At 51.3% G+C, this 14,705-nt stretch overlaps 1 protein-coding gene across 4 annotated transcripts in view; it reads right to left on the reverse strand.

Moving 5' to 3' along the window:
* LOC116948491 (uncharacterized) overlaps positions 1 to 14,705 on the reverse strand; it is an 85,199-nt gene that overhangs the window by 5,962 nt on the left and 64,532 nt on the right. For all 4 annotated transcript variants that reach the window (XM_032965213.2, XM_076071553.1, XM_032965216.2 and 1 more), the window contains exons 5-14: positions 13,920 to 14,153; positions 12,244 to 12,580; positions 11,165 to 11,222; positions 9,993 to 10,132; positions 8,013 to 8,116; positions 6,264 to 6,339; positions 4,902 to 4,990; positions 3,824 to 3,934; positions 1,893 to 2,123; positions 661 to 1,211 (exon numbers count right to left, since the gene is read on the reverse strand). In XM_032965213.2, the coding sequence (XP_032821104.2) occupies positions 661 to 1,211; positions 1,893 to 2,123; positions 3,824 to 3,934; positions 4,902 to 4,990; positions 6,264 to 6,339; positions 8,013 to 8,116; positions 9,993 to 10,132; positions 11,165 to 11,222; positions 12,244 to 12,580; positions 13,920 to 14,153 (1,931 nt within the window). The remainder of the gene's footprint in view (positions 1 to 660; positions 1,212 to 1,892; positions 2,124 to 3,823; positions 3,935 to 4,901; positions 4,991 to 6,263; positions 6,340 to 8,012; positions 8,117 to 9,992; positions 10,133 to 11,164; positions 11,223 to 12,243; positions 12,581 to 13,919; positions 14,154 to 14,705) is intronic.

Below are 14,705 nucleotides of genomic sequence, written 5' to 3' on the forward strand. Positions count from 1 at the left end.
CTTGAATAAAGGTGTCAGTTTTTGTGCCAGTTAAAAGGGTAAAACCTATTACTATATCTTGTTACTGGCAAAGGAGGTCTCATAATGTAAAATCAGAGAGCTGTTTATAAAGGGTTAGAGATGGGCGGGGCAGCTAATGTTAATGTAGGAAAGGTCTCTCACACCGGCAGTAGGTCTACACCAATCAGAGAGCTGTTTATAAAGGTTTAGAGATGGGCGGGGCAGCTAATGTTAATGTTGGAGAGGGCTGACACCGGCAGTCGGTCTACACCAATCAGAGAGCTGTTTATAAAGGTTTAGAGGTGGGCAGGGCAGCTAATGTTAATGTAGGAGAGGTCTCCGACAGCGGCGGTAGGTCTACACCAATCAGAGAGCTGTTTTATAAAGGTTTAGAGATGGGCGGGGCAGCTAATGTTAATGTAGGAGAGGTCTCCGGCACCGGCAGTCGGTCTACACCAATCAAAGAGCTCTTTGCAGTCACGAAAGTTTTAAGTCAAAACTCGTCTTATCTAAAAGGCACTTCTCATAATTGACAATGGCACCCATGTCATCCTTCAGGGCAGCATTCTCACTGGCACAGGCAGCCACTATGTGGACAGTGGAATGCCTCCCTTTACGAACGACGCGAGAGCGAGCACGTGTCGGGGTGGCCTCACGTACTTGCCGCACTCCTTGCAGGGGAAGATCTCCGTGCCGTCCTCGTCGTAGTGACACACGGCCATCGACGCCTTGGTGCGGTTCGACGACGAGGTCTTGGTGCGAGGCCCCGTGTACGCGACGGACGGCGCGGGAGGCCGGGGAGCCCTCACTGTCACCGTCATCGCCACGTGCTGCTGCTGTTGCTGCTGCTGTTGCTGCTGCTGCTTCTGCTGCTGGTGCTGCTGGTGCTGCTGCTGCTGGTGCTGCATCAAGGTCGGTAGCCTGGGCCCACCAAGGTGCGTGGCCGCGTGTACGGGGGATAGCCGGGGCTGCGCCGTTGCCGAGGGGGGCACGGTGTTGGAGGGGGGCACGGGCGTGGGGTGCTGGGCCCGTTCTGCCGGGGCCGGCGGCTGCGGTGGTGCTGGGTTGGGCAGCCGTATTAGGGGCCCACGGAAGGGAGGGGGTGGCGGTATGGCGGGCGGCCCGGGTTTGGCGAGGCCGGTGCGGAACGCCAGGTCGATGCCACCGTGCACACGAGCGTGGCCGTTGAGCGCCTGCTTGGATGGAAAGATCTGGGGAAGAGAGGGCATCCGGCAGTGTGAGCAGACTCCTGGTGCTGTTTGTGCTCGTGTGTAGCGGGTAGCATGGCGGTTAGCACGCTGCTCTCCGATCCCCGGCGATCGTAGCGCAGCGTGACGAATATCTGAACCGGTCCTAGGTCTCCCCTAGGTCGACTCAGCCTTAAATGAGTACCTGGTATGGTGTGTAAATATCACCACTGTGGAGACAAAAGCGACCGAGTGTGGCGTTTCGCACACAACAATGCCCTCATGTGCCATGCCGGCCATAATTATGTGCCCATTAACACCACTTGCCCCAACAGCTTGTGCAAGCTAAATGTAGGATCTTTGTGTGTGTGTCATAAAGTGTGCTTCTGGGCACTACAGCAGCAGAAAACTCCGGCCTCACACTTGCTTCTTTTTACTAGTGCCGGCCCGCGACAGCAACCCCCTGAGGAAGGTAGCCAGGCTATACAGACCACTACCAACACTCATCAGGATAAGCACGTAGCAGCCAGAAGTACGATTATTACATGTGGCGATGAACGTATGTTGAACTTCTTTCACACCGTACGTAGCCAACCGTGCGGGGGAAGTGCAACAAACCAATCACGCGCCACGTCCCCCATCCGCTATTTTCATGAACGCGTGTGTACACGCAGAGCGCACACGCGCATCGTCTGCATTTCTCACCGCCCCACAGCGTGGCACGTCGCAGGTGAACGTCGTGGCGGCAGCGGCAGGAGGGGGAGGCGGCGGCAGAGGGTTTGCGGCCACCGAGGACCGGGAGCCCCGGTGCGAAGCCATCACCTCCCCTTCCTCCTCCTCCTCTTCCATCACCGACGACGACGACGTGGGAGATGACAGCGACGGAGAGGGGGACGAGGACCGCCCAGGGTCGTAGCCGCTGCTCTCCAGCTCGTCCTGAAATGACGAGCGAAGCCGCGGCGGTTTTTTGACGTCGCACTTTTCGCGTCGGCGAACACCAGGGGGGGGGGGGGGGCCAGGGGAACCTCTACGACCGCTGGTGGACCATATCCGTGACTTCGATTCACCTTGCCATACATAGCAGGGGTCACCAAAAAGATTTCCAAAATCATGAGCAAACACAAGATCAAGGTTTGATTTAACACAGTACGTATAATTCGTGATCTGATCCCATCCGTGAAGGATGTGATCCCTGACATGCAATACCCCGGCGTCTACAAACTAAGTTGTGTCTGCGGCAGTAGTTACATTGGGGAAACTAAGCGACATGTCTCGGACCGTGTTCGTGAACATAAGGCAGATCTGAAACACGGTAGGACCAATACCTCAGCCGTGGCTGATTATTGTTTTAATGTGGTGGGCTCACATGAAATACATTTATCTAAGATGAAAGTACTTTGCAAACCCACTGGCTATCAACAAAGATTCGTTCATGAAGCCATCCATATATACAGACACAATTTCAACCAAGAAGATGGGTACAAACTGAGCAATCATTGGAAGTACGTTATCAACCACTTTAAGTCATAACTGGCTGTGATGTTCCCATTCTACCACCTTCCAATGTTAGTTGTTATTTTTGGCTCTCCGATTTACATTAACATGCTAATATCTCACATTAGCATAGCAACCTCAGCACGCTCGCCGTGGAGGCCGCTTACCGATTTTACATCAACATGTTAATTTTTACCTGGCAGCCCTTCAATTGGAGGAAAACCCACCACCATCGCGGTCGCCGCCCACCACTCACATTAACATTAGCTGCCCCGCCCATGCTGCTGACATTTGGGCTACGCCTATTTCAAACCTTTAGAAACAGTTTGCCGTTAGAAGCAAACCCACTTTTCCTGATGACGACCGCTTGTGTTGCGATCGAAACGTCGTAGTTTTTATTTTCTTTGAACCTATCTTCGTGATTTTATCGAAAGATCCAAAGAATATATAGTTCTGAGCACAAAGTCCCAGTGTGATCAACGTTTCAACTAAAGTGTGGTTGATCATCAAAGGTTTGAATTATGAGGTTCCCCCCAGTCAAAATGACTCCCTGCTCAAGAGGAGGTGCGGCGCTGGTCATCTATGTTTTCATCAGTTGGGCTAGTTGTAGAAATTCCACGATCCCATGACGGGCCCCACCGATGAGAATTCCACTGCTGTGCTGCCAATTGATTGTCATTTCCCCAAATGTACATCGGTATTCTCTTTATACTCGGGTTGCCGCCCACATTGGCCAAACATCCAAAAGCAGGAATTTCCTGAAAAAGTATCTTGGGACTCAGTGAGGCTTTCCTGGCAAAGGAAACAGCATTGGCATTGTCATTATGATTGTTAATATTTTACATGCCCACCCATCAATCTGGCAGTTTTTAGACTGTACCGTGTTATGAACCTGATGACCCAAGTACGAGTCCTGGCCCCCGGCAAACATCAGTGGTAAGTGAACTGGTCCTGGGCTCTCTCCCCTTAACCAACCCCGCACTGACGTGTGCGGTCAAGTCCCATCGAACAACTCCCAACGATCGACGCAGGGCATAGGAGGCATTCGCTCGGCAGGCAACTTACAAAGCGCTGAAAACCATCGAGGTATTTACACTCCTCTAACCGTACACAAGCGCAAACAAACCAAGCCCACCGCTCACCAGGTCGCCGGGGCGCATGCCGCAGAGCCGCGTGTGGTGTCGTCGGAACTTGATCACCTTCTTCCAGGTGTAGTAGTACTCGACGCACTGTGCCACCGTCTTGTTCTTAATCTGGAGGCAATGAGCGTGGCGCGCACGTGCCGTTAAGAGCAGCAGCGCTCACACAGCTAGCGTGCTGGAGATCGGGGGGGGGGGACATACGTTTGATACGTTTTGTCTATGTTTTATGCGTGTGGTTTCTTCTATTCTATTTTGTATTTATAAAGCGCCTTTCACCAAAGTGCTTAACAATGCTTGTTGACTAAAGCACAAAATGTAAAGATAAGGGATGGAGGATCGGGTAATGACTAGGCTGGAGGGAGCGAGGTGGAGGCTACGGCAGTGGAGGCATTAAGGGCATTAGGTGGTGCTGGTAGGGGTAGCGGAAGAGGAGGGGGAAAGGCAAGCGAAAAGAGATAGCACCTGAGGGCAGTGCGAAAAGAGGAAAGTGAGGGGGAGTCGCTTGTGGAAGAGTATGTTTAGACCAGCCGAAAAACAAACCAAGGGCCCCTTTCTCCTGACACGAGTGTTGTAATATCAAGATTATAATCTGATCAGTCTATGAACACCGCTAAAATGTTATTTTTTCTACGTAGAAAAATATGCAGATGTCATTCAGTCATTCGTACATGATTCAGGCATCGAATCACGTGTGCCAAAATAAATTTACGTTTCGGTAAATTATATGGAAATGAGTTCAAAAGCCAGATTCTGGAATAAAATCTAAACTCAAAAGTGATACAATTCATAGGGTCACTAGCGGGTTGAATCTTCCCATGCCCAACTAAATATAACTGTTGATGAAGAAAACCCAAGCACCTATTTGCTATTCACCACAATTCATCAAGGGAGTTCATAGCTAAACGACATGTTCCAGCCCTAACAGATTACACTACATTTTAGTGTCCTGTTTAAAGGCTTTCAGACGTACCACCACCTCCAATTAGCACGATTTGGCTACGTACACGGTGTTAAAGAAGTTATACATACAACAGGGGACATGGAACGCTACAGCAGGCGAGCAGACACAAGCGCGCACCTTCTTGTGCACCAGGATGAAGTCCTTGTTGTGAGCAGCGATTGCCTTGTAAAAGAGCTTTTTCTCCAGTGGCGTCCAGTTGTCCGACCCTGCAAGTGGTGCGAGGTGATAATCAATGACGCATTTCATGAGCAGCCAGCACAATAAGTTAACATTGGCTGTGCTATTACAGAGAGATGAACCCCACGATGCGGATTTGTCCACAAATGACTGGCTCAGGGCTGTCAGGCTGCATGTAGGCACTGCCTCGAACTCCTAGCATGGAGACACTTGATGACTTGAACCTGTTTGTAATGCGATGATATACACTGTGTGTTTGTGGATAGGCAGGACTAGGTGTCACTACAACGATTAAATTACTTTATTTTAATCCAGTCATCTCGCACATGATATATTGTCGTCCCCACCCCCGCATCTCCAATTAGCATGATTGGCTACAGCCCGCACGAAATAAGTTCAACATACATACACAAAACGGCACTCCAGTATTCTGTATTGCGATGGTGAATGCCACTGCTTTATATTGATAGATGGGCAAAGGCGGTGCCGGGGCGATGGCAGCACTTGACTCGCAATCAGGTTGCGAGTTAAATCCTCGTTGGGAGTCAACTCGACCCATCATCTCTCTGTAGGGATAAATTGAGGACCACTGTGTGGAAAGCAGCGGTTGATCTTCGAGAGAGCCTGGTCCCCACCGTAGGAATGTTGAATTTCCACCGCTGGTTCAAGGACCCCCCCAACACTCGTTTGCAGCTGGGAAACGACACTGTACATTACTCTTAGGAATGTTACGGCGATGCATCAATGCATCTGTTTAAGAGCGATCCTAATGCTCATGGTACAAGTAGATTATTAGCAATTTGTGCAAATTACATGCAAACGACACAATGTGATCCATACACTTAGGCTAACTGAACTACAAAAACTATAAACACGTGAAAAAATAAACCCTTAGTGAGACAATGAAATAATGGAAAGAATTAATCAAATCTTGATTGAAATTGCGACCAGGAATCATGAAAATCTATTTAAATGCTGGGGTATTCACTGTTAAATGCCTAATAAATGTAACATGACCAAAAGTCTAACGTGGCAGTGTTTTGTACCGAGTATGAACATATTAAGCTGTGGGCAGCCCGTAGATCTGCATGGCAGTAATTGGTGCATAATAGCTTTCATGCAGTGATACCCAGCGATCTTCATATGAAGCATTCTGTACCTTGATGCCGTCAAAGAAAAGACGCACAAATGTATTTACGCTGAACTTCTTTCATACCGTACGTAGCGAACCGTGCTCAACGGAGGTGCGGTGGAGGGGGGGGACAAGAAAACAATCCATCCAGGCAGTGACGACTCGCTCACCAGCGTAGTGGTAGTTGGAGAGAGGGTCAGAGGGAGGCAGAGTGGGGCCGCGCAGCAGGAGAAGTTCCATTGCAGCCTAGACACGTGCACACGCATGGCACACGCATGGCACACGCGGAGGAGGAGGTGACACGCGCAACCGTTACAGCAGAGGTGGGGGAGCTGACAGCTTCATTTTATACAGCCTGTGGCCACGTGGGGCTTACCACTTTTAAATGGCCCACAAGCGACATTAATCGGTCACTGCAAGCAAATTAAGCTTGATCGGACAGTAGAGGGGAATAGTTTCGGTGTGGTAACACTGCGTTTCTCATTTTAGCACGCTCAGTTATTTCTGTGGGCCAAATACACCTCAAATCTTCATTTTATATGGCCCGTGGCCATACGAGGCCGACTACTTACTAACGACCCACAATCGGTACTTATCCTTTACTGAAATAATCTTAGTCACTCTGATTGGGCATTAGAAGGGACTACTTTCTATCTGGCAAGGACCTCTTGAGGTGGCAGAAGTGCGACTGCGGTGCGTTGTAATGTTGCTCACCCAAAGGTTTTATTAAAGTCATATTATGCCTTTCCCTACCCCTGCATTATACGCTGCTGTGGGGAAAGTGTGTTAAACCCCCTGGCCTAACACCGGCAATACAATTTGCATTCGACTCAATTTATCGTGAATGAAAGACGCAACCCAAAAAAACAAAGAGATGCTGTCTTGTAGATACACACCTAGGCTGTGTCACGCAATGTCCAACAGGCGTTTGAAGATTCATAAATGAGAAAAAAGAAGTCGAAAGTTAAAGCCACGTTGACCCTCAGACTCACTGCAGCCAGCGCCGTCTAGTGGCGACACAGCCACGCTGGAGCCCCCTCACCTCCACCCAGGAGGTGGTGGCCCCTGACCCCGGCTACGTCCATGACAGGTGGTGGTGCATGCTGGAAGCCTCCCCCAGTTAGTCTAACGGAGCCCAGCGCATGCCGGGAGATTTGAAGCCCGTTATGGTGGCAACGGCCTTGCAGCCCAGAGCCAGGATGAGAGGCAAAGCATTCGGTTTCTTTGTTAACGCAAGAAGGCTTTTACTGCCGTGTTTTGGCGAGGCATCACCAGCCTTGGTGCAAATAACAAAAAATAAGGCCTCCTGTCCAATGTCACTCCTCCTTACAACCACGAACTTCTCTGGCTCGAGGGCCCCGGTTGCAGTTTCACTGCCTGCACACTTGATAGCTAAGCCACTCACCAAATATTATTTTGGTTTGGGTCTTCCTTTCAGGAGACTGGGACACTGATTCTCCCCGATTAATCGGTTGTCTATGGGCTGTGTGTGGAGGAGGTGGGGAGTGGTAGTGTAGTGGTTAGCAAGCTATTCTACGAACACATTGATCCGAATTCGATTCTGGCTCAAGGCCACCAGTGACGATTATCTGAATACGTTCTGGGATTCCCCTAGGTCGACTCAGTCTCAAATGAATACCTGGTGCGATGTGTAAACATCGCCGCTTGAGAGACAAAGGCAGCCGGGCATGGTGCTGGCCACCCACCCCCTTTTCTGCCGTGCCGGCCTTCATAAGTGCTCGCAAACAGAACTTGCGCCAACAGTATGTTAAAGGCTATATTATGGGGGACCTTTGTACTTTCACTCCGTACGTAGCCAACCGTGCTAAATCGGAGTTATGAGGCGGGCACTGTGTGTGTGTGGGGGGAGTACGCAGCGGGGACATGAGGAGGAGGGGGGGAGAGAGGAGGAGCCGCACCATGACATCTCCACGGGTGCGGTGTAGGCAGTGCAGCGCCAGCTCGCGATTGGTCCCACCACCTGGCAGGGCGCTGGAGCACGCGAGGTTCAGCACCTGCTCCACTGCAGCACACATAGACAAAGACCCCCCCCCCATGTAGCCTTAATAGACTAAATCTTGACTTAAAGCTTTCGTGACTGCAGGAATTCATATTCGTTGGGTCTTTCGGTAGAGTCACGTAGATAGGTTCAAAGAAAATAACAAGAAACTCCGACGTTTCGATCGCAACACAAGCGGTCGTCTTCAGGAACCTATCGATGTGACTTTACCGAAAGACCCAAAGAATACCTTAACAGACTGTTGGGGCAAATGTTGTTAGCAAGCACCTATGAAGGCCAACACAGCGCAAGAGAGGCTGGACGCCAGCACCACGTCCGACCCACCTTTGTCTCCCGAGTGGTGATGTTCTTACACACCGTGACAAGTACACATTTGAGGCCGAGTCGACCGAGGGGAGGCCTAGGACTGGTTCAGATAATCACCACTGGTGTTGCCCGTGAACGGGGATCAAACTCGGGTTACCAGATTTGTAGCGCAGTGCGCCAACTGCTACACTGCCGCTCCCCACACACGTGTGCACGCACACATCAGCACAATCATCCACACCAATACAATAATAGATACGCAATTATACAAGCATACATAGGAGCCGAACAAAGATACAGGCACACACGCGCATAACAACTACAACAGCTGCCATTTGTCACTGAGTAACGGTGACGTCACCACAGTGCACTTTTAAGCCACGTGAAGTGTCGATGGCATCCTTTGACACTTCATGCGCGTACACACTCCCTCGCACATGCCAGTACTTACGCACAAATGAGCATATATGCACCAACTTGCACACAAGCATACACATGTACAAAGGACAATGTTACCCCCATATAGCCTTATTGGCTGTGAAAGCCAAGTGCCGTTAGTGAGCACTTATTAAGGCTTGCACACAATGGGGTTGAGATATGGCCAGCTCCGGACCCAAAGAACTTTGTAACACCCCAGTGCATGTTTACACAGCATTGAAAGCTGAGTCAGCTAAGGTGAGGTTCAGGATGGGTTTAGACAAACCATTCGCCACAAACCTCAGCACCATTGCTCCATATTCACAACCAAACGTGCACACAACGCCACGTACCTTAGCATACAAGCAAACACAAAAACAATGATTCCCCGCGTAGCCTTTAACAGACTGTTGGGGCAAGTGCTGTTAGTGAGCACCTACAAAAAGCCCAGCACGGCACAAGAGGCGTGGGTGGCCAACACAACGCCCAGCCGCCTTTGTCTCTCCAATGCTGAGGCTGAGTCGACCTACCCAGGACTGATTCAGAGAACCATCACTGGTGGTGGCCTTGAGCAGGAATCGAACCCGGGCTGCCAGGTTCGAAGCACAGCCTGCTAACCACTGCTCCACCGTTCCCCCATACATGAACAAAAAGACAAAGATCCCCCGTATAGCCTTTAACAGACTGTTGGGACAAGTGCTGTAAGAGAGCACCTACGAAGGCCGGCATGGACCATGAGGGCGAGTGGCCAGCACCAAGCCCGGCCGCCTTTGCCTCCCGAGTGGCGATGATTTTATACACCGTACCAGGTACTCATTTGAGGCTGAGTCGACCTACAGGAAGCCCAGGAGCGGATCAGGTAATCGTCACTGGTGTTGGCTGTGAGCGGGAATCGAGCTCGCGTCGCTGGGTTCGTAGCAAGGCGTGCCAACTGCTACACTACCGCTCCCCACTACAAGAACCAACACGAACACACGGGGGCTCCAGCCGGATCGAGTGCTCAGACTGCACGAGTCAGCCCAGGGAACCACCCGGGCAGCAAGCGAGCGAGCACCCATCCTCGCAGCAAGCACCCATCCTCGCAGCAAGCACCCATCCTCGCAGCAAGCACCCATCCTCGCAGCAAGCACCCATCCTCGCAGCAAGCAGCAGTCACCTTGGGCCATCGTGTCGGGCTTGGCGAGGTCGGGCCACGGCTGCCACACCATGTGGGCGGGGTGCTTGTCCTTCTCCACGAGCCGCTTATCACGAAGATGGGGGATGTCGGCCTGGAACGCGGGCCCGATGTTTATATGACTGCACACAAAGACAAAGATCACCCGTATAGCCTTAACAGACTGTTGGGGCAAGTGCTGTTAGCGAGTAGTACCTATGAACGCCGGCACGGTACACGAGGGGGTGTTTTTACGCACCACACCAGGTTCTCATTTGAAGCCGAGTCAACCTCGGTGGAGGTTCAGGACCAGTTCAGATAATCGTCACTTGTGTTGGCCGTGAGCAGGAATCGTACTCGGGTTGCCAGGTTTGTATCGCGGCGCGCTAACCGCTACATCACCGCAAACCTCTACATACACGAAACAGAGATCCATACACTAGTTCTTCAAAGACTGTTGGGGAAAATATTTTTGTGAGAACGAATTAACAACCATAGTTTGGTCAGTCTCATGATCTCGTGTCAGTTCTTCCCCTTCCACGCGGCCTTGCTGTGCAACAATGTGTGTGTGCTTGTGTGTGCTTGCTAAACAGGTGCGGCACGGGCTAGAGAAGAGATGGAGTGATGTGGTACAGGAGGACGTGGAGCTGAGTGGACTTGTCGATGACCGGTACCAGCGGTGTTAAGATCGGCCTCTGTGGAAGAGGCTCGTGAAGGACGCTACTGGGCAGTTGTAGGCAGTCGCCCTCCAACAACAACGGAGGGCGGAAGAGCGACTCTCACAACAACGAGCAGAGCGCCGGGTGGCTAAAGCACAGGAGGTTGGCAAAGTAGGGGGCACAGGTGGTGCATCAGCCAGTCATCTCAGTCAGTCGACCCGTGGCACTTGGGTCTGCCCCATGACCTCCTGCCAGCAGGCGTCCGACACTTCACGTGGCCTCAAAGGTGCACATGGCCTGGCACAAGCGTCGTGGTGACGTCACCGCCACTTAGTGGCGAATGGCGGTTGTTGTTGCTTGCGTGTGTGCATGTGCTCACGGGGTGTGTGCGCTCAAGTGTCTGTGTGTGCGCCTGTCTGTGTGAGCGAGCCGATACGTTGGTGTGCACATGCGCATACATGTGTGTGTGTGTATGGAGGTCTGTTCTCGTTTTGTCCGAGTGCATGTTTAACTCACGGCTCAATCTGCATCTCTTCCCCTGCAGATGTGACCGCACTGCTTGTCTCTGCACTCACTGCAAGGCCAGACGACGCCACAAAGACACCTCACTTAGCCTCATTGACGATACGGGCACTTGTATGTACATGGCCTATGAATCACACAGCAAGTTGCTGGGATCGTAGCACAGGAGGTGAACGACTCTGTCACTCGTCCCCAAGTGTAAGCAAACACACACAAACACAAATATTAAACAAATTAGAATATAAAATTTGACAGACTGTTTGGTACACATGGTATGGCCAACAACACCACCCCTGGCAAGCTTCGTCTCCCCAATGCTGATGTTTACACACCCCACACAAGGTATTCGTTTAAGGCTGAGGTGGATCAATAGCGGGTCAATGACAAGTACAGACATCACTCGTCACTGATGCTAGCCATGGCAGGGAATGAAATTAAGAGTGTTAAGTTTAGGGTGCAGTGAGTGAACTACTCCGTGGCCAAGTGTGCCACTATTTCCCAGAAACAGTCTTCTAATCACTCATATGCGTACTAACGCATGCAACGAATGAGACACACTCGCACAGCAAACACCCCCGGCACAAATAGCGCAGGGGTGGGGAAATGTTTCCCATGTGGTCCACGAGTAGTACAACATTGAGGGCGTCATGGTGGCGAGATGTTAACTACCTCGCCTGGTATACAGGAGGTTGTGGGTTAAATCTCGACCCTGTCGCCTGTATATTTGGAGTTTGCATGTCTCTCTCCCTGTGGTCGATGGCTTTTTCTCTGGGTCCGCCGGTTTTTCCCTCCACATTTATAAACATGCGTTTAGAGTATTTGGCTGCTATAAATTTCCCCGTGATAAGCCACATCCGTTGAGCTATCATTTCTGGCCAGGTCGCCTTTGAAAAAAAAGATCTATACAGCTCAGTGGGTCTTACCTGGTAAAATGAAATAAAAATAGTAAAAAAATAATAATTGTAAATCAAACAGCGGGCCGCATGTGGCCTGCAGGGGCCCCATAGCTTCTCAAAAGTGCCGCGCGACCAATCGCCAACGGCAACCGGTGCGGCGCGTCGCGGCCACCTCACCGGTGCGGTTGAGCAGCGTGCGCGGCGTGGTGAACGCTGGCGTGGCGGCGCCGCTGGCCGGAGCCCCGGCCGCCGACAGCACCGTGCTGAAGTAGAGGCCCGTGCCGTGGCGGATGGGGCTGAGCATGGGCGGCGGTGTGTAGGGCGGCACCGCGGCGTCGGCCGCCAGCGCGCGCGGCGATCGCAGCTGGCTCTGGTAGAGTGTGGCACCCGGGTAGGACTGCGACACCAGCAGGGGTCCCGGCGGAGGGATGATGAGCGGGTCGGGGCGATGCCGGTACTTCCACTTGCCCGGCACAGAGTGCTTGCGTGTGACCTCTTGCCGCGACGATGGACGCTGTGGGAACGACATTGAGGCGGCTGGCTTGAGCACGGAACGTTGGCTTCCCCGATGTCCGTGTGTTGTGTGTATGTGTTGTGTGTGTATGCCAAAGCACACAAATTCCACGATTTGATTAAACATAAAGATTAATTCTTGTACTCTCTCCAATTGTATACTACTGTCTCGGCCTAAAGAAAACATCTGCGTACATTTTAACTAATTCTTACACGCACAATTTTGCGCACGTACCTGAAATGGTAAGAACCATTTGTAATTGATGAATTGTTAGGTGCCCAGCAGGCGCGTAAACAATGCATCGCTTCATCATCGACTGGAATTCATTCTTCCACACATGATACATGCACAACATTGTACGAGTATCAGTTATTAATTAACAATTAATGTAACGGTTTCATGTGATCCCTGCTGTGATTACAGGCTAGTACATTAATCGATTCTTTAATCTTGACATTTCACTGCATCACATGGGGGGGGAGGGGCACATGTTTTCTGGTTTTTATTCGACATGAGCTCTCAATTACTTAATAAACCCTCAATTGTCAATTGGACCTTTTTCATTGTTTTAAGCTGTTAAGCAGTTGGAGATTTCAACATCTCGCTAAACCCTGCAGGAAGGCAGCCCTTGAAAACCTCAGTTGTGTGCCCCGGGCCTAGTGTGTATGCTCACATGCTCTGTCTTCGTGTGCGGGTGTACAGCTTACACGTACACAATTGTACGCAAACACACATCTGCATTTAGTTGTCTGCGTGTGTGGTGTGTGTATCTGGATGCCCAAGCACCTGCTGTTTGGATGGAAAGAGGGGGCTAAAATGGATGCGGCACGAGCTTCAGAAGAGATAGACTGATGTGGTACAAAAGTATGATAGAACGATGTGGTACAGAAGTATGCGGATCTGATTGAACTTGCTGATAACCTGTCCTAGTGTTATCAACATCTGTGGAGAAGGCTCGTGAAGAATGCCCTTGGGCAGTTAGAGGCAGTCGCCCTCCAACAACGGAGAGCAGAGGAGTGACACTCACAACAATGAACAGAGCGCTGGGCAGCTAAAGTGCTGCAAAGTTGGTGCAAAGTTGGTGCATCTGCCAATTATCCCAGTCAAACGAAAACACTAGGGCCTATCCCGTGACCGCCTGCCAACGAGCATTTTACTCTTCACTTGGCCTCAAGGTGCACCTCGCCTGGCAAAAGTACCGTGGTGATGTCACCGCCGCTGAGTGGCGAACGGCGGTGGATGTTGTTGTGCGTGTGTGCATGCGTGCACTGGCATGCACAGCATGCACATCTATGCGTGCGCGCGCTCTTGCCGTGCGCGCGAGCTGTGCGGCACGCACGTGCGGCGTGTCCGCGAGGACCGTGGGCGGCGTCACGGCCGGCAGGGTCGGCGGGGCGAGCGTGGGAGGCGGCGGAGTCTTGGCGGGGCCCGCCTCGGAGACGCGCTGCAGCACAGGCATGCGGTCATCCGGCGCAACACCCTCGCCGGACAGCGGGCGCACAGGCACCGACGACACGGGCACCGACACGGGCATGACGAACGGTGCCGGATCGCCCTGCTGCTCGTCCGGGTCCTGCTCGTTCCGGACGACAATAAATTGTCCCAATCATCACCACCAGCGCCGCCGTCGTTGGCATTATTTTGTAAAATCATCACCGTAAACAGGAGGCTGTAACCACAGCACCACACAGAAATACTATATATGTGTCTGCCCAGTGCAGGGTTAGGGATCCTAAGGCCTGCACCAGCCAACATGAGGCTGCCCACTTTGAAAGGGCCCACTAATGTAGTTTGTGGGATTAACACCGTAGTAATGTACCTGCAGCAGTTCTGTGAAATGCTTCCCAGGCTGGGAAACCTAGAGGCTGATCTCTAACACTGGGTATGAGGCTGCCTGGTGCAAATATTTCCAAATAAAGATTATCTTGTAATGAGGCCAATCGTAAAATTGTAATGTTATTATTTTTGTTTACAAACGTGAAGAAACAAAAAAGGCAATGTATGCCACACTTTTGACAGTCACACACCCCCACACCCAATGACTTAAACGAAAAAAATCAACGCCATCATATGAAAAAGTGGTTCTTTACTTAATTTAGAATATTTCAGCACTGAATTAAACATT

Source organism: Petromyzon marinus, chromosome 33 (assembly GCF_048934315.1).
Source record: "Petromyzon marinus isolate PM22_M1 ecotype Great Lakes invasive population chromosome 33, UKy_Petmar_22M1.pri1.0, whole genome shotgun sequence".
Classification (NCBI taxonomy): domain Eukaryota; kingdom Metazoa; phylum Chordata; class Hyperoartia; order Petromyzontiformes; family Petromyzontidae; genus Petromyzon; species Petromyzon marinus.